At 44.8% G+C, this 17,821-nt stretch overlaps 2 protein-coding genes across 2 annotated transcripts in view; both read right to left on the bottom strand.

Annotated features, from left to right (window-relative positions):
- Positions 1-17,821, bottom strand: part of LOC310744059 (uncharacterized protein) — a gene marked incomplete at its 3' end in the record, with an annotated part of 75,206 nt that overhangs the window by 28,539 nt on the left and 28,846 nt on the right. The window contains exons 12-14 of the mRNA XM_083574802.1: positions 12,310-12,363; positions 8,508-8,513; positions 7,702-7,737 (exon numbers count right to left, since the gene is read on the bottom strand). Of these exons, the coding sequence (XP_083430928.1) occupies positions 7,702-7,737; positions 8,508-8,513; positions 12,310-12,363 (96 nt within the window). The remainder of the gene's footprint in view (positions 1-7,701; positions 7,738-8,507; positions 8,514-12,309; positions 12,364-17,821) is intronic.
- Positions 1-17,821, bottom strand: part of LOC310744058 (uncharacterized protein) — a gene marked incomplete at its 5' end in the record, with an annotated part of 173,477 nt that overhangs the window by 130,680 nt on the left and 24,976 nt on the right. Inside the window, 13 exons of the mRNA XM_083574801.1 lie at positions 1,577-1,612; positions 2,797-2,832; positions 4,052-4,096; positions 4,189-4,224; positions 5,890-5,934; positions 7,702-7,737; positions 8,454-8,513; positions 10,615-10,686; positions 12,310-12,363; positions 15,067-15,093; positions 15,723-15,818; positions 16,711-16,779; positions 17,722-17,766. Coding sequence (XP_083430927.1) covers positions 1,577-1,612; positions 2,797-2,832; positions 4,052-4,096; positions 4,189-4,224; positions 5,890-5,934; positions 7,702-7,737; positions 8,454-8,513; positions 10,615-10,686; positions 12,310-12,363; positions 15,067-15,093; positions 15,723-15,818; positions 16,711-16,779; positions 17,722-17,766 — 657 coding nt within the window. The remainder of the gene's footprint in view (positions 1-1,576; positions 1,613-2,796; positions 2,833-4,051; positions 4,097-4,188; positions 4,225-5,889; positions 5,935-7,701; positions 7,738-8,453; positions 8,514-10,614; positions 10,687-12,309; positions 12,364-15,066; positions 15,094-15,722; positions 15,819-16,710; positions 16,780-17,721; positions 17,767-17,821) is intronic.

Here is a 17,821-nt window from a genome sequence, read left to right as displayed (position 1 = left end):
TGAGGGTTTGCCAGAAGTGCGTGTGAAAAGAATCAAGAGGTCTTAGCGGACCACAAGCTGAACGTGAGTCAACAGTGTGATGCAGCAGCAAAAAAATGCTATTCTAGGCTGTTTCAACTGAAGTATAGTGTCTCGATCAAGGGAAGTACCACTGTCTTCTTCTTCTCCTTTGGCGATCACTCGTAGCCGAGTAAGATTGTCTTCCATAAACACTGTTTTAACAATGAATCCGTAAGTGACTGTGGAGGCCAATTCTGGATCCATACGTCCTTCCACAGTAGGGACACAGGTTTCCAGACAGGAGGTGATCACAGTGAGGATTTGCCAAGCATGCCTTCCTCTTAGCACGTTTCTCCCTGGCGTTCTGAGTTTGAGTATCTTCAAAGCTGTTGGTAAAGGCTGTTTTCCAACTGGAGAGCTCACAGGCCAGTGTTTCCCAGTTGTCGGTGTGTACACTACATTTTTAAAGATTTGCCTTGAGAGAGTCTTTAAACCTCTTTTGTTGACCACCAGCATTACGCTTTCCATTTTTAAGTTCGGAATAGAGTAGTTGCTTTGGAAGACGATCATCAGGCATCCGCACAACATGACCAGTCCAACGAAGTTGATGTTGAAGAATCATTGCTTCGACACAGGTGATCTTTGCTTCTTCCAGTACACTGGCATTAGTTCAGCTGTCTTCCCAAGTGATGGGTAGAATTTTTCGGAGACACCGTTGATGGAATCTTTTGAGGAGTTGGAGATGGCGTTTATAAGTGGTCCAGTCAGTGTAGACAATATGGAGCTGGAGAAACCCAGGGTTTGACCTAATATTGAAGGAATGGGATTCTGTGCAGTCAGTTTAAAACTGACTCAACCCCCCCCCCTTTTCTTCTTTCTCCAAGAGAGCACTCTAAAATGCATAAAACCTGAGCTGTTGAGCAAATGCATAACAAGGACACAGCTGTATAAACAAACTCTCTCCTTTATCAGTCACGGCAAGGGATGACCTTGGCTGTACCAGTAGAACAGAGAAGACACGTCTGTGCCTTATCTTATGTCCTGACCACAAAAGACGCACAGACCTAAGTCCGGGAACAATGCCAGAGCGTGTTCTCGGAGATGATGACCTCTTCCTCCAAGATAAGAGTAGGAAGAGGAAGATCCTTTTATGGTGAGAAGTACAGGAAGAAATACCCTTTTATGGTTAAGAATACCAGAGCAAGAACATATGTGATGTCAACCTGCGTACATAGGCTGACGGGGTTGGATTCCTGGGGAAGGAGGGAGAGGGTGCCTGGAGGATATATATACTGCATGAAACTTCTCATTTCTTTGGACTTGCTGTGGACTCACCACGCAAGTGCCTTCTGCTATCCAGAGAGCAGAATAAACTCTTTCTTGGAATCAACCTCGGTGTCATTTGACTTCCTTCCTCCTGTCCCGGAGCAACGCAGACCCAATCGGTGAACTCCAATAAGGCTACAATATGAGACAGCTTCTGATGATATTGTCGCATGCTACTCCAACTGAACTATTATGATTTGGGCTGGAGAAACCTTCCTAATCACTGCCAAAAAAATAATAATACACTTACACCCATAGCTGGAGCACCAGGAAATCCTTGGATGCCCTGTTAAGGAAGGGGGAAAGTTAGGGTTAGCAGGAAAGGGTGTGTTAAGGGTGCAAATCTAGGCCACATGTATTGGGGTGAAAGCCTGACTGAACTGAGGAGGGAGCGCTATAAGGGAGAACACCACCTTCTGCCATTTCAGGGTTGGGAAAAACTTTTGACTCCACAGGCCAGGATTGCTTTCATGGGCCAAATTTGACAGGTCATAACAGCCCACCTGCCAATCACATGGCATCGTTAGGATGGCCCATGATTGACAGGGGGTTGTCGTACCCACTTTCTCAAGCTCTCTTGCACAGGGTTCCAAAGCACCTGAAAACCAGCTAGTGAGTGGGTGCTAATAATAATAATAATAATAATAATAATAATAATAATAATTCATTATTTATACCCCGCCCATCTGGCTGAGTTTCCCCAGCCACTCTGGGCGGCTCCCAATCAAATGTACAGCATTAAATATTAAAAACTTCCCTAAACAGGGCTGCCTTCAGATGTCTTTTAAAGATCAAAAAATTAACCTAGAATTAAACAAAGACTTTAGAATTAAACAAAGACTTATTACCAAGCAATAGTAATACAAAATTGAGGTTTTAAGTTTCAAACAAACTCAAAAACAGGGCAGAAACTCAAAATTTCTTATCACTACTGCTTGATTCTTTTAAATAGGGCTATGTTTAAAACTTGTCATTGAGGTTTTCATACCTTCTTTGTAAACTTGAGTTTGTTTGATATCACTTAAAATCTTTTAAGGTTTATAATTTCATTATTTCCTTCTGAGGAAACTAATTAGTTCAGTGAAACGAGTTTTGTAGCCGGCATCTCGTAAAGTCTTTGTTTAATTCTAGGTTAATTTTTTTATTTTTGTTATTTAATTCAATTCTATAGTCGATTACTTCTCGTTTTAGGGATTTTCATGCTAATTTTTTTGTTTTGTGAATTTTTTTGACATGGGGAAAATACCGGTAGCTTCATGGGCCAAACTGGGGCCCCCGGTAAACCATGATTGGCCTGCAGTCCGAAGGTTCCCCAACCCATGTGCCCACAGCCTGAAATGCTATGGCCTATGTCCACAATGAACACCCCAGGTGAGCATCAAACCTCAGTTCTGGCCGCCCAATGACTCCGCACCCCAATTTCCTCTCGCCACTGTGATCCAATGGTCTCTCCACGCTGTTTTCACTTACTTGGTCTCCTTTGGGCCCAACGGGACCTGGAAGACCCTAAAAAATAATAATAAGAGAAATTGAAAATGTGTGTGTTTTGGTAGAATTGGTTTATTGTGTAATTTAAATATGTGTTTCTCTATTATTTTTTTTCCACTTGTAAACTTTGCTGTTGTTGGAGAAGAGGGTTCCCCCAAAGTGGGGTGGGCCAAAGAGTTGAGAGTCCGGATGAGACCAGGAGCAGAACCTGACAAGTCAAGCTAAGGCGGGACCTCGTGTTCCAGGGGCGGGGCCTGTGAAATCTCATCAGTTGTGGGAGGAGCCTGGCAGGTCTGGGGGCGGAGTCTTTAACTGGAGCTGACTGCTTTTCAGAGGCTGGAGCTGGATAGCTCAGTTGGTTAGAGAGTGGTGTTGATAATGCCAAGTTTGCAGGTTTGATCCTCGTATGGCACAATTGCATATTCCTGCATTGTAGGGGGATGGACTAGATCAGTGTTTCTCAACCTGTGGGTCCCCAGATGTTGTTGGACTACAACTCCCATCTTTCCTAGCCAGCAGGGCCAGTGGTCAGGGATGATGGGAGTTGTAGTCCAACATCATCTGAGGACCCACAGGTTGAGAATTGCTGGACTAGATGATCCTCAGGTCCCTTCCAACTCTACAATTTTATGATCTGGGTTGGCCTGTTAAGATATGTACTGTTTATGTACTGTATTCCCATTCTTAATCTGATTGCGGAAAATTCAAAGCATCAGGCAACAGAAAAGTAATTAAATGCATATTTAAAATGCAACCAGTCAAATCAAATGGCGGAAGATGATGATGATGATTGCAGCCCATAATACTGCTGGCAACAGATGGCATCCAAATGACTTGTCATCAAAAATAAAGCGATCCTCACTTGGTGCCTACAACACAGTGAAGGTTGCAGCCGGACATCTCTGAGGAAGACATTTTTTAAATGCAGCATCACTACTGAAAGGGTCCTGTTGCTGTTCAGCACCCATATCTCCTCTGAAGATGGACATAACTGTCTGATTACCTACAACGATGTGGTTTCTCTGATCAGACTAGCAAAAATAATTAAGGGTGCATTGAATGTTCTGCTTGTATACTTTATGAGCTGATGGCTTGTCCTTGTCTGGAAAAAAGGAGGGTTCTTAATTTAGATCATGTTATCTGAACTCTCCTGACAGTCATAGAAAACTCAGAAATGGGTTGGGGAAGATCATCAAAATATCAGGCAATTGGCAGCTTCAGATGAAGAGAGGCTTACCGCAATTCCTTGAAGACCCTTCACCCCTGCCTCTCCACGCTCGCCCTGCAACAGACAGACCACAGATTCTCATTCTATGCTACAAAAACACATACTGTACTTTTCCATCTATAAGATGAAAGTAATAGACACCTTACCTTTTCTCCTTTGACCCCATCTTGGCCTTTTTTGCCCTAGATTGAAAAAGAAGATAGCACAAAACACCATTGTCCATAGCAAAGCCCATGCAAGAGGTTAGCTTGCAAACATCTCACACTACACACTTTGCAGGAAAAGGGACTGTGGGATTTTTTCCTCCCCGAGAGGGGCAGGTGTGGGCCATGCACTCGGAACTAAGGTCTGAGCAACGGTCAGGACTCTCATTCTTGTGCTGGACAAGAACAGTTTTTAGGCCTTGCCGTTCTTTAATACATAATTTGAAAAAAAAGTGATGTGATGACCATCTTCCAACATCTGAAGGGCGGCCACATAGATGATGGAGTGAGCATGTTTTCTGCTGCTCCAGGGAGGAGGATCCAGACCAAAGGATTCAAACAAAAAGAAAGACGAGTCCAACTAAACATTACGGGGGGAAATTCTGACGGGATGGCGGCTAACAGATTGAGGTTGAACCCTGACAAGACAGAAGTACTGTGGGGGACAGGAGGTGGGCAGGTGTGGAGGACTCCCTGGTCCTGAATGGAGCAACTGTGCCCCTGAAGGACCAGGTGTGCAGCCTGGGAGTCATTCTGGACTTACAGCTGTCCATGGAGGCGCAGGTCAAGTCTGTGTCCAGGGAAGCTGTCTGCCAGCTCCATCTGGTACACAGGATGAGACCCTTCCGGCCCACAGACTGTCTCGCCAGAGTGGTGCATGCTCTAGTTATCGCCCGCTTGGACTACTGCAATGCGCTCTACATGGGGCTACCTTTGAAGGTGACCCAGAAACTACAACTAATCCAGAATGCGGCAGCTAGACTGGTGACTGGGAGCGGCCACCGAGATCACATAGCACCAGTCTTGAATGACCTCCATTGGCTCCCAGTATGTTTTCGAGCACAATTCAGAGTGTTGGTGCTGACCTTTAGAGCCCTAAATGGTGTCTGTAGACCTGAAGGAGCGTCTCCACTCCCATCATTCTACCTGGACACTGAAGTCCAGCGCCGAGGGCCTTCTGGCGGTTCCCTCACTGCGAGAAGCCAAGTTACAGGGAACCAGGCAGAGGGCCTTCTTGGTGGTGGCACCCGCCCTGTGGAACACCCTCCCTTCAGATGTCAAAGAGATAAACAACTACCAGACTTTTAGAAGACATCTGAAGGCAGCCCTGTTTAGGGAAGCTTTTAATGTTTAATAGATTATTGCATTTTAATATTCTGTTGGAAGCCTCCCAGACTGGCTGGGGAAACCCAGCCAGATGGGTGGGGTATAAATAATAATTAATTATTATTATTATTATTATTATTATTTGACAGTAGAATGGACTCCCTTGGAAGGTGGCGGACTCTCCTTCATTGGAGGTTTTCAACCAGAGGTTAGATGGCCACTTGCTTGGAATTCTATAGCTGTGATCCCTGCACAGCAGGGGGTTGGACTAGATGACCCATGGGGTCCCTTCCATCTAAGTATTCTAGCCAAGCCTTATCCCTGATATATGAGTTTTTTTGAGGGGAGTTATTGTATGGAAGAGTAATCAGTCCTGGGGTCTACCACCACCAGTGGTGCAGGCCAGACACAACCCAGAATGTTGTAATCCAAAATATCTGAAAAACACCAAGCTGGCAAAGGCTGCCTTGCCTTCAGCCTTTTGTTCGCTTTTCCCGTTCCAAAACACCAGCCATATTGTTACCCTGGCATTCCTACCCTCAAGCCTGTTGGTCCTTCTGCACCTGGCATGCCTTGTTCACCCTAAGGAGAGAAAAATGAAGCTATTATCCTCCAGCAAGTCATTTCTCATTGCAGAGGTCTGAACTAAATAGGGTAATATGAGGTGGATTCGCACCCCTCCCCCTAGTTATTTGGAATAAAATAAAATAAAAATATTTGAAATTATTTCTTAAAGCATTCAGCCCTCCTCATATGCACCAGAGAAAGAGAAGGTGAGAATTAATTAGGAATATACGATTACAGAAATGTACGTAGTGTGGAGAAGGTTAATAGACTTTAAGTTAAATCAGATCAAAAGGCAATTCACAGAAAACCTGATTGCTGTTTGTTCCAATTCAGCACTAGAGATGGGGAAGGGGGAAATGGTGGGGGGGGGGGATGGAACTGTGTATTAACCTTTAAATTGACTCACATAGTGTCCATACATAAGAATGGATGCTTTTGAATTCTGGTGCTGGAGGAGACTCTTGAGAGTTCCATGGACTGCAAGATCAAACCTATCCATTCTGAAGGAAATCAGCCCTGAGTGCTCACTGGAAGGACAGATCCTGAAGCTGAGGCTCCAATACTTTGGCCACCTCATGAGAAGAGAAGACTCCCTGGAAAATACCCTGATGTTGGGAAAGATGGAGGGCACAAGGAGAAGGGGACGACAGAGGACGAGATGGTGGGACAGTGCTCTCGAAGCTACCAGCATGAGTTTGACCAAACTGCGGGAGGCAGTGGAAGACAGGAGGGCCTGGTGTGCTCTGGTCCAGGGGGTCACGAAGAGTCGGACACGACTAAACGACTAAATGACAACAACCTCTGTCTCTGGTTTCCATGTTGGAATACATAGATGGTCTAGAAATTGTTGGCGGAGATCATGGACATACAACACAGTTCAAGAAAATAAAATATTAGAATCAACAGCTGCAGACTAAAGGCAGAAAAATACCCTCTCCCCAACCCACTGCCCAAACACAAGACTTCTGGGAAAGACTCTTGCCTGGAACCCTGGAGAGTTGCTGCCAGGCAGTGTAGTGCAATATTGAGCTGGATGGACCATTGATCTGACTCATTCTAAAGCAGCATCCTTTGTTCAGGGCAAATCCAGCATCTTGAATTGAGCCCAGAAATGAATCGGCGCCCAGGGCATCAATTTCACCACCTGGTCCCTGTTAGCAATCTGGACACTGAATTCTGCCCCAGCTACAGTTTCTGAACTATCGTCAAGGGCAGCACAATGTATAGGTCATTGCAGCAATCTTTCCCAGTAGTGATGTATGGAAGTGAGAGCTGGACCATAAAGAAGGATGATCGCCGAAGAATTGATGCTTTTGAATTCTGGTGCTGGAGGAGACTCTTGAGTGTCCCATGGACTGCAAGAAGATCAAACCTATCCATTCTGAAGGAAATCAGCCCTGAGTGCTCACTGGAAGGACAGATCCTGAAGCTGAGGCTCCAAGACTTCAGGGCTCCAGACTCCCTGGAAAAGACCCTGATGTTGGGAAAGATGGAGGGCACAAGGAGAAGGGGACGACAGAGGACGAGATGGTTGGACAGTGTTCTTGAAGCTACCAGCATGAGTTTGACTAAACTGCGGGAGGCAGTGGAAGACAGAAGTGCCTGGCATGCTCTGGTCCAGGGGGTCACGAAGAGGCGGACACGACTAAACGACTAAACAACAACAACAAACCCAGAGATCAGATTATAAGTGCAATTAACCAAGAGGCCCCCTTACAAAAAATGAAGCTGCTAAAGCAGCCATATTTGGTCAGATTTGACAATGCATCATTCAAAACCCACCTTCTGTCCTTGGGATCCGGGAAGACCTGTTGCTCCCTGAAAAAGAAACAGAGACAGGAGTGTGGGAGATTTAGCAGCCCAATCCAACAATTCATATTCTTGCTACTTAGTAAGTTTAGGGGTGTACAGCCATAGAGCTGTACTGCTGATAGGCAGAGATTCAGACCATAGAAATGTGATTGGTAGAGAGGGCTCTGTGTGATGTCGTTTCCCCTCCTCTTTTGATCAGGAAGAATCAATCAGTATTTCCTGTTCCTTCCCTTTCCCTCTCTCTTCCATTGACCAGCGATGGGGAAAGACATGCCCTTAACTTGCTCCAGCTCGGACAAATGCCTGAGACTGCTTCTACTGTAAATATAAGCATTTTGCCTGCATAGTTTTTACTGCTACTGTAGCTGAGAACCAATGCAAGACTATGAGTAAGTAAATCATACTTTAAACTTACTTTACAGTCTCCTTGTCTGATTCTTTGTTAAGTGGGATAAGAAAAAGGGGAGCTAGATTCCTTCATAGCTGGGCCTGTTCAAAAGATGGCTTTACAGCCTAATTTGATGTTTCAATTTGCTGCTAAGAATGGGAATTTAAACTCTGTTCAACTCACCATGGGACGGGTAATTTTCTCCTACCTGTTAGAACCCATCACACAAAGAGTTCAGCTTAAGTGTTACAAAAGAGACACTTTTCGGCATTCCATGAGCTGCCTTGGACCTCTTTGTTTTGAATGAGAAATATGTTCCAAAGATGAAACCCACCTTGTCTCCTTCTGCTCCCTTTAAACCAGGAGTCCCTGAAAGGCCAAGTCCTACCTCGCCCTGAAAAAGAAGCAGGGAAGCACATTCAGAACACTGGAAGAGTGTGGCAGTTGACTTGGTTTGCACTGAGAGACGGATCTACCTAATTTGCACTTCCTGAAACAATATGTGATACTTCTGCAAACCTCGGGTTTCCCTCAAGCCTGCTGATCCATCCCTCTTGGGCTTGGGTGCTACTGTTTGGGCTGCACAAGCAACAGCAATCACTGCATGAACTGTTAAGTATAATTGTTTAATCCAGTTGTGACGGCTTATAGATTTTAGCAATAAAGATTCATTCATTCATAATTGTTTAATTGACATTGAAATGGAGAATGCCTGTATGTGTATTGCTAACATTGGGGATTTTCCATGGCAGCATACTAAGAGATTCCTGAGGTCTGAGTTAATGACTAACTGGGAATATTCTCTGCTCTAACACATGAGTGTTTAACCTTAGATCACATGATTAAGGTATTCAATTACAAATCACCATCTTGAAGGGAGTTTTCTTCTGTTTTGAAGGAAGTTACGTAAGTAGGGTTTTTAACAATACTTATGGGTCTGGACAGTGTTTTATTCCAAAAGGAGTGCGTTTTTATGCATCCAGTTGCTTCATGCTATGCAATATTAACATCTGCAATAAGAACATCAGAAACAGAGGCGGAATAGGACAGGACACATCCTTCAGAAAGCAGTAAATCTTTGGGGAAGGATCATAGCTCAGTTGCAGAGTATCTGCTGTGCATGCAGAAGGCCCAAGCTTCAATCCTCAGCATTGCCAGGCAGGGCTGAGAGACCCCAGTCTAAAACCCTGGACAACTGCTGCCTGTCAGTGTAGGCAGTATTGAGCTGGACGGACCAATGGCCTGGCTCAGTATAAGGCAACTTGCTATGCTCATAAGAACACAGGAATAGCCGGCTGGATCAGTCAGGCATCCTGTTCTCGCAGTAGCCAACCAGACGCCTGTGGAAAACCAGCAAGCAGGATTTGAACACAAGACCCCTCTCCCCTCCTGTGGCATTCAGAAGCAGAGCATAGCCATCATGGCTCGTAGCCATTAACAGGCTGTTAGAATTCCTGATCTATGATTGCAGTCATGGGATTTTTATCTATCACATGACGGTGTGTGTTTTGACTCCACAGAGTGGGAAGTGACGGAGACAGGATGTTTGTGTTACTGTCTTCCGTGAAATGGGACTATTGTCCTTTGTTCTTTTTCTCTTTGCTGTCTGATGCTAGAGAGAGAGGGAGCCATGTTGCAGTGCTCCATGTGTGTTTATATGTAAATAAAGTAGATTAGCCAAAATGCTGAGTTGCTGAGGTCTGTCATACAAGTTGCGCAAACTCTGCGGATCCTGTTCAGGCTGAAGAAAGCTTAAGAAGCTCCCGAACAATTGACCAGGAGGGAGGGAACATGCCAGTCGGGCATGTGTCTCTGCCAGGGTCCTACTCGAGAGTAGGCTGAACTCCTGACACAGGCCTCTCCATGAATTTGTCAAATCCTCTTCTGAAACCACCATTGCCTATTGGGGGATTGAGTTCCATGGTTTTCACTGTGTGAATAAAGACTCTTTTATCTGTTTTAAATCTCCCAACATCCAGCTCCATTGGATGTTCTGCAAATTCTAGTGTTACGACAGAGGGAGAAAAAGTGTTCCCATCAGTTTATGCTTGTGTCCAACACAGCTAGATTGATCCCAGCAGATCTTCCCAGGAAGGTCATGTTGAATGGTTTCTTTAAATATTATGGTTCATTATTGTTTCACAAGATGTGTATCTCTTTAAAGGCCAGAGCAAATAACATGGCCTAGTTTTACAGCTGTGAAGCAGTATAGCAGGTGCTGTTAAGTTGTAGTAATTTAGCTGTGTCAGCAATTGGATATAGTATATGAAGAGCAACATGTAGCTCTCTCAGTACCCTGGTGATTGGGTCATACTTATTGATATAACGTAATTTAGTGTAAAAGGAGTTTTTGTTTTTGTTATTAAAAACCAAGCAAAAGTTACTTTTGCATTTCTTGAATGTGTGGTCTCCCCGGCACGCCTTCTGCAGCGCAACTAATCTGCAAAATAACCAACAGGTCGTTCCACAGCTTTTCATGCTAATGAAAGCAGTACCTTTTCACCTTTTGGTCCAGAAGCTCCAGGAATACCATCCAGCCCTATCGGGCCAGGTAAGCCAGCTTTCCCCTGTAAATTAAAAAAAAAAATATTAAATAGATTAGGAAAGGCGGAAAGGTTCCACACCTGTTGTACCTGCGCACTATACACTTTTATCCTAATTTGACTAATCCTTAATTTATCTTAAATCTGATGTCTTTCTTAAAACTACAACTGAAATTACTCAAATGCTGCGACAGAGTTTAAACTACTGTAATTATTTTTCAAATATACTTTAAACACCTCCCATTTTGAGACAAATTCCTCTTTTGGTTTATTTATTTTTTCTGATAAACTATCTAGCTTTGCATATTCTGTCAATTTTTGAATCCATTCATGAATAGAGGGGATTTCATCACTCTTCCATTTTGCAGCAATAAGAACTCTTGCTGCAACCGTAGCATATAAAAAGATACCCTTCATTTTTTGTGGGATATCCAAATCTGTAATTCCCAGCAGATAGGCTTCTGGTTTTCTGTTAAAAAACATTTCTTGTAATTCTGAATGGGTGCTCTCCCAAAATACCTGGATTTTATTACATAGCCACCACATGTGATAGAGAGTACCTGATTTGTCTCCGCATCTCCAACAATTACTTGGGACCCCTTTGTACATCTTTGAGAGTTTCCAACGTGTTAAGTACCATCGGTGCTGCATTTTTAGAAAATTCTCTCTTAAAGCATAACAATTTGTGAATTTCCAATTATTTTTCCATAAATTTTCCCATTGGGACCAGAGCTTTCGCACAACACAAAAGCCACATCTGGAAAGCTAACAATTGTTGTTGTTGTTTAGTTGTTTAGTCATGTCTGACTCTTCGTGACCCCCTGGACCAGATCATGCCAGGCACTCCTGTCTTCCACTGCCTCCCGCAGTTTGGTCAAACTCATGCTAGTAACTTCGAGAACACTGTCCAACCATCTCGTCCTCTGTCGTCCCCTTCTCCTTGTGCCCTCCATCTTTCCCAACATCAGCGTCTTTTCCAGGGAGTCTTCTCTTCTCATGAGGTGGCCAGAGTATTGGAGCCTCAGCTTCAGGATCTGTCCTTCCAATGAGCACTCAGGGCTGATTTCCTTCAGAATGGATAGGTTTGATCTTCTTGCAGTCCATGGGACTCTCAAGGGTCTCCTCCAGCACCATAATTCAAAAGCATCAATTCTTTGGCGATCAGCCTTCTTTATGGTCCAGCTCTCACTTCCATACATCACTACTGGGAAAACCATAGCTTGAACTAGACAGACCTTTGTTGGCAAGGTGATGTCTCTACTTATACAGCACGTTTAATGCTTGTTTCCATGTTGTTAGAATCTGGGGGGAGGGTGTTTGCAGCCCCCTCAACCTGGAAAATTGCAGGTGACGAAATCTGGGGCATACGGTTCTTTCTTGCGGTTTTCGGGGGGCGGGGCAGAAGCAAACATGTACAGAAAGGGAGGAGCATCGTTGTTGTTTGTGCCACACCAGGACCACTGGTGTCAATGAAATTTAGCACAACCTGCCAGTATAGCGGTAAAAAAAAACTGTGGTTCCAACACACGACCGGTACCGCAATGTGAAAGAAAAACTGGAAAACGGGGCAGAAGCGCTGGCATTATCATCTAGAAAACTATCGCAAAATTCCTATCGTCTGAGCGCACCCTGAAAGGTCACACTCACCAACTCTCCGGCTTCTCCTTTCTCTCCCTTGACGCCACTCTTCCCTCGAGGTCCCTGTGGGGAACAAAGAACGGTTTTGTTGCCTCAGTCGCACAGCGGGTCTCTCGCGGGATCTGAGCTGAGGATTGCTTGAGGGTGCCACAGCGCTGATATTTAGAATCGTGAGGGACTTCCGGTCAGCGCCAGCAACGGTAATGGCGGATTTCCTCCGATCTCTGGAGGAAATCTGCTTCGTGGAGCTAGGGTTCTACCGCTACGGCGCAGCGGGGACCCGAAAAAAATCACAGGCGGGGAAGCCTGTGAACTGAAGGCTCGGCGGGCTCCATTTGCGTCCCCCCCCCGCTGCAAAGGAGCCTTTTTAAAGGCTCCGGAACATACCGGGGGTAAAGGCGCGGAGCTGAGAGCTGTTTACCCGTCTCCGCGAAGCGAAGCCGCATGCCATGGTTGGAGAGTGCTGACTTCTTCCTTTGAAATTTGGACTAAAAGTAACAACCCGTGAGTAATACGGAAATTGGATATCAAAAATTTCCTTTTTTGATTCGGCACGAGCGGGGAAGGCGCAAAGAGGAAGTCCGTCTCCCCCTCTTGTAAACATTTCAAAGCAAGGACTAGATAACTAAGGTTGAAAAGAACATCTTCTTCGTGAGAAGTTAAAAGTAATTAATTTCACGTTTTGGCAGTATAAGTGAATGTGCTGGAGGATAAGAGTTAATTTTGAGAGTGGAATTGCTACCCCCCCCCCCCCAGGACCCGGGAGCGATCCGCGAGGGAGCCTGTTGGAGAGATTTAGAAGACTTTGACAGCTGTCAAACTAGCTGTCAAAGCTGAGAGGGGGGAAAAAAGAGAGAGAACTTTGTTTCTATTGCCTCGGCTGGTCATATTTGTTACATTTAGGAAACAAATTGTCGAAAATAAAGGAAAATAAAGGACTTTTGGATTTACAACTGGAAGGAATACTAAGTAACCAGCACTCCCCTAGAGGGGGCTCTGGGACATTACAGAATGGCTGTAAGTGGAAAAATACAGACTGCACTTGAGAAGATCTTTCGTAGCCTGGGAAAACTTCAAGAACAAAGCATTGTTTTGGCTAGAAATGTGACAATACTGAATGAAAAAGTAAACAAACCTGCGGAAATTGGAAGGGACTTGACTCAAGTCTTTGTACCAGAACAAAAAGACTTTGCTTTTGAGCTAAAAACTCTTGCAGCTGAACAAGAAAAGAAATTTGAGAAACTTGAAGAAGATCCACATGACAATTTAGAGGGAAAGGAAGGAGGAGCTATAATGCAGCAGAGGATTAAAGAAAGAAGTAAAAAACAAGATTTGGATTACAATTTTAAATATGGAGACCTGGCAGGCCAAAGGCCTGTAAAGATGGATACAAAGGAAAAGACAAATCTGATTAAAGTGGAAGCAGGAGTTTTTGGGACATTTGGACTTAAAAGAAGTAAAAAACAAGATTTGGATTACAATTTTAAATATGGAGGCCTGGCAGGAAGAAGTATGGATCTTATGGGGACAGAGCTTCTGCGAGACTTGGTGTTTATCATAAAGGACTATCAAAAAAACCGGCAGAGAGGAAAGGAGAGAGACTTAAGGGCCTCGGACGTGAGGTCACCAGGCTGATACCAGATGGATTGATGGACATCGGTTGGAGATTGAAACCGGGAAAAGCGGGGAGTGGGGTTTTGGGTATCCAAAGGCGGTACAAATATATTCTGTTTTTTCTTGTAAATAATTTGTTTTGATATTCTAGATTAAAATGGGGAAATCATGAAATGGAATTGGGGTTGACTTTAGAAAAAGGTATTAAGAATAAGTTTTGATGTATAAAGATTGAGGTTTATGTTAAAATTGGTTAAGCAAAAGGATTTAAATATAATAAGGTAAAATTTGGGGATAGGAACTTGTTGAATTAAAAATTGAATTGGAATACAAGAAGGGGAGATGTGGGGAAGTCAAGGAAATATGTCACTGAAAGTTATATGTTTGTTTCTTGTTTTTCTTTTTTTTATGTGTTTTGTTTTTCTTTAAATTTTTTGAAAATTTCAATAAATATTCTTTTTTTAAAAAAAGATATTTAGAATCGTGACTTAAGAAGGAAAGAAGAACCTGGGTGCCAGGTCGGACCGAGGGAGACCCGTCTGGTCCAGCAATCCTGTTCTCAAAGGGGTCAACCAAATGTCCCAGTGGGGAGAGCACTGTTGTGCTCAGTTCCTGCTCATGGGTTTCCCGTTTGAGCCAGTGTGGTGTAGTGGTTAAGAGTGGTGGACTCGTAATCTGGTGAACCGGGTTCGCTTCCCCGCTCCTCCACATGCAGCTGCTGGGTGACCTTGGGCCAGTCATACTTCTCTGAAGTCTCTCAGCCCCACTCACTTCACAGAGTGTTTCTTGTAGTGGAGGAAGGGAAAGGAGAGTGTTAGCCGCTTTGAGACTCCTTAGGGTAGTGATAAAGCGGGATATCAAATCCAAACTCTTCTTCTTCTGGTTGGCCACTGCGAGAACAGGATGCTGGACCTCCAAGTGGCGCAGCAATAAAACAGCTGGCACATTTGCAAAGCTAAGCAGTGTCCGGTATGGTTTCAAACTGGATGGGAGACCGTGCGCTGAGATTCTTGTATTGCAGGGGCTTAGACTCGATGACTCTCAGAGACCCTTGTGACTCTATGATTCTTTTGGTTGCTCCACCAGCCGGGCTCTACTAACGTTCTCATGACAGCATAGCTTGAATGGGTGGTAAAACAACCCTGCACTTACCCTGACCCCAGGGTCTCCTGGCTCACCCTGGAACAGAGAGAAAGGAGGTTGTTGTATTATTATTTATATACTGCCCTATACCCAGGGGTCTCAGGGCGGTTCACAGAATAAAATCAAGATATAAAACAGCAAAATACCTAATAAAATAAAAACAACCACCCAATAGCCGCCCACAACCACCACGAAAAACACATTTTAAAAGGGCATAGGGTGTAAACTGGATCAGCCAAAGGCCTGGTTAAAAAGGAATGGTTTTGCCTGGCCCCTAAAGGTGTATAATGACGGTGCCAGGCAAACTTCCCTGGGGAGAGCATTCCACAGACAGGGAGCCACTGCAGAGAAGGTCCTGTTCTCAGGCTGCCACCCTCCGAACCTCTTGAGGAGGCGGCACACAAAGGAGGGCCTCAGAAGATGATCTCAGGGTCTGGGTTGGTTCATATGGAAAGAGGGGGTCCTGGAGGTATTGCGGTCCTGAGCCATATTGTTGTTGTTTAGTCGTTTAGTCGTGTCCGATTCTTCGTGACCCCATGGATCAGAGCACGCCAGGCACTCCTGTCTTCCACTGCCTCCCGCAATTTGGTCAAACTCATGCTGGTAGCTTTGAGAACACTGTCCCACCATCTCGTCCCTTTGCCTGCTTGCAGGCCCATACACACCTTGACTGACAATCCAGGTGGTCCCTGCGGTCCGGGGAGTCCGGGCAAACCTGGTGGTCCTGGCACTCCGGGAACTCCTGGCTGCCCCTTGTAACCCTGAAATGGTTTAACCCAAACATCTAAACAACTGTCATGGATACAGAGGATAACAGTTGGGGAACAGCTGGGGAACCCCCAAGGGAAGAAGGCTCAGAACCTGGGAATTGTTGGGACAACAATGGGTGGTCAGAGAGAGAATGGGGAGCAGAGTGGGAAGAGGAGGTATTGGAAACTGAAGAGACAACAGGGTTTCAGGAGCGAGCAGAGTCCATGGCAGAGAGCAGTTCAGACTCCAAGGCAGAAGTGGAAGCTGGAGGCGAGGGGGGCCAAGAGGGAGGCAGGCTGCTGAAAAAGCCCAGGAGGTCTTCCCCTCCTGCTGCGACCAGTTCCCTTCCTCCCTGGTCTCCCAGCATCAGGAGAGGTATGAAGAGGGCAAGGCAGAGACAGACAAGGCGGCGAAGTCTCAGATTGCTTGGGAAGGACCCAGGAGAGGAGGAGACTAAGGCAACTGTGAGAAGGCCTCACTGGGGCAAGATCTATTGGGAGGAATTGCTGTGCTAACTGGACGCCTGGCCTCCTGAGCAGTTTGTTCCTTTGACTAAAGAGTTCACGGATCCCGCGTGAGTTATTTCTGACCTGCTCTTGGCAACCACCCAACAGCAACACAGCCTCCGTTGCACTATGAGGCTCCCCATCACCACCCATGCTGTTCGCGACAGCCTCTTCTCATCCCATACACGAGGCATCTGACCCACCATCAACGGAAGGAAGCAATAAACTCTCCTAGGGCTCAGAGTCAGAGGGAGGAGAGAGAGGAGTTCAGTAAACTGTGTTGAATTCAGAGTCTGGGCAAAGTCATGTCCAACCTCTAGAGGAAACAGGATGTATTGGGGAGAAGGGTCAAGTGATAGAAATATTAAGGAGGACAAAATATTTTGTTCCTACTTACAGGTGGTCCGGGTAATCCGTTTTGCCCTGGAATGACCTCCATGCCTCCTAGGACATATCCTGATTCTCCCTGCAGAAGAGGAGATGCTCTGTTTACATGCTGCTAATCAGGCAGATCGCAGGTCTATTTCCATGGGGAAATGCCAAAGAAACCCAAGACGGCAAAAAAGAAGGGGAGAAATTTGAACCAATTCACATTTTAAAGCAAACCTACCTGTGACTCAGCTATACAGCTGCAAATGTCATGTTTTAGGTGCATTATACAAATGTGACACAATAAATAAAAGAAACAAATACCTTAGTGGAATGTATGAAAAAGGATATAAAATCAAACTGTGCGATAACACCATGACAATAGAAAAAGTATAACGAGAACAATTGGAAGTTTCATGCAGAAAATGTTATTTGATAGACATGATGTTTTATAAATCTTTGGTTCTTTTTTTCTCAATTGTTTTTTCCTTTTTTGTCTTTTTAAATTTTACGTCGTGATGATCTTTTCTTTTTGTATTTAACTTTGCTATACTTCGTTGTATGTTTGTATGTTTGTATTTTAAACCAATAAAGATTTATTAAAAAATTAAAAACAAAACAAAACAAAATACGATACAAGAGGGCGATGGTGAGCTTATGGGAAATTCAGTATATATTTTAAAACATTTTTTAAAAAGCATTTTCACAGTGTTTTGTATATATGCCTAGATTCAGCCCTGATCTGCATTTTCTGAAAAGACACGAGAACTTGCGCCTTAGGGGAGTCACCTAGGTGCTGCTAACGCAGCGCTTTTGCATCACCCCTGGAGGTACGCCCATTGTCTCTCAAGACAGTTGGATACCAAGAAGAACTACTTGTTTTCCATCCTTTGGTCCCACACTTGGAGATGACACATGGAGAAGGGCCTGAGATGATGATCTTAAGGTCCAGGCAGGTTCACGCGGAAAAAGATGGTTCACACAGTCACACACACATCAATGGGGTCATCAGGATTTAAAAGGCATACAGGAAACTTACTCTATCTCCTTTTGGCCCTGGAGGTCCTGGGTATCCCGGAGGCCCCTAGAACGCCAAGCAAAGGATGGAGGTTTAGGTTCCTGCAGAAACAGAGAACCGG

This window comes from Podarcis filfolensis (genome assembly GCF_964270895.1).
Source record: "Podarcis filfolensis genome assembly, chromosome: 10".
Classification (NCBI taxonomy): domain Eukaryota; kingdom Metazoa; phylum Chordata; class Lepidosauria; order Squamata; family Lacertidae; genus Podarcis; species Podarcis filfolensis.
The sequence above is the reverse complement of the archived record's forward strand: the minus strand, read 5'-3'. Positions and strand labels throughout refer to the sequence as shown.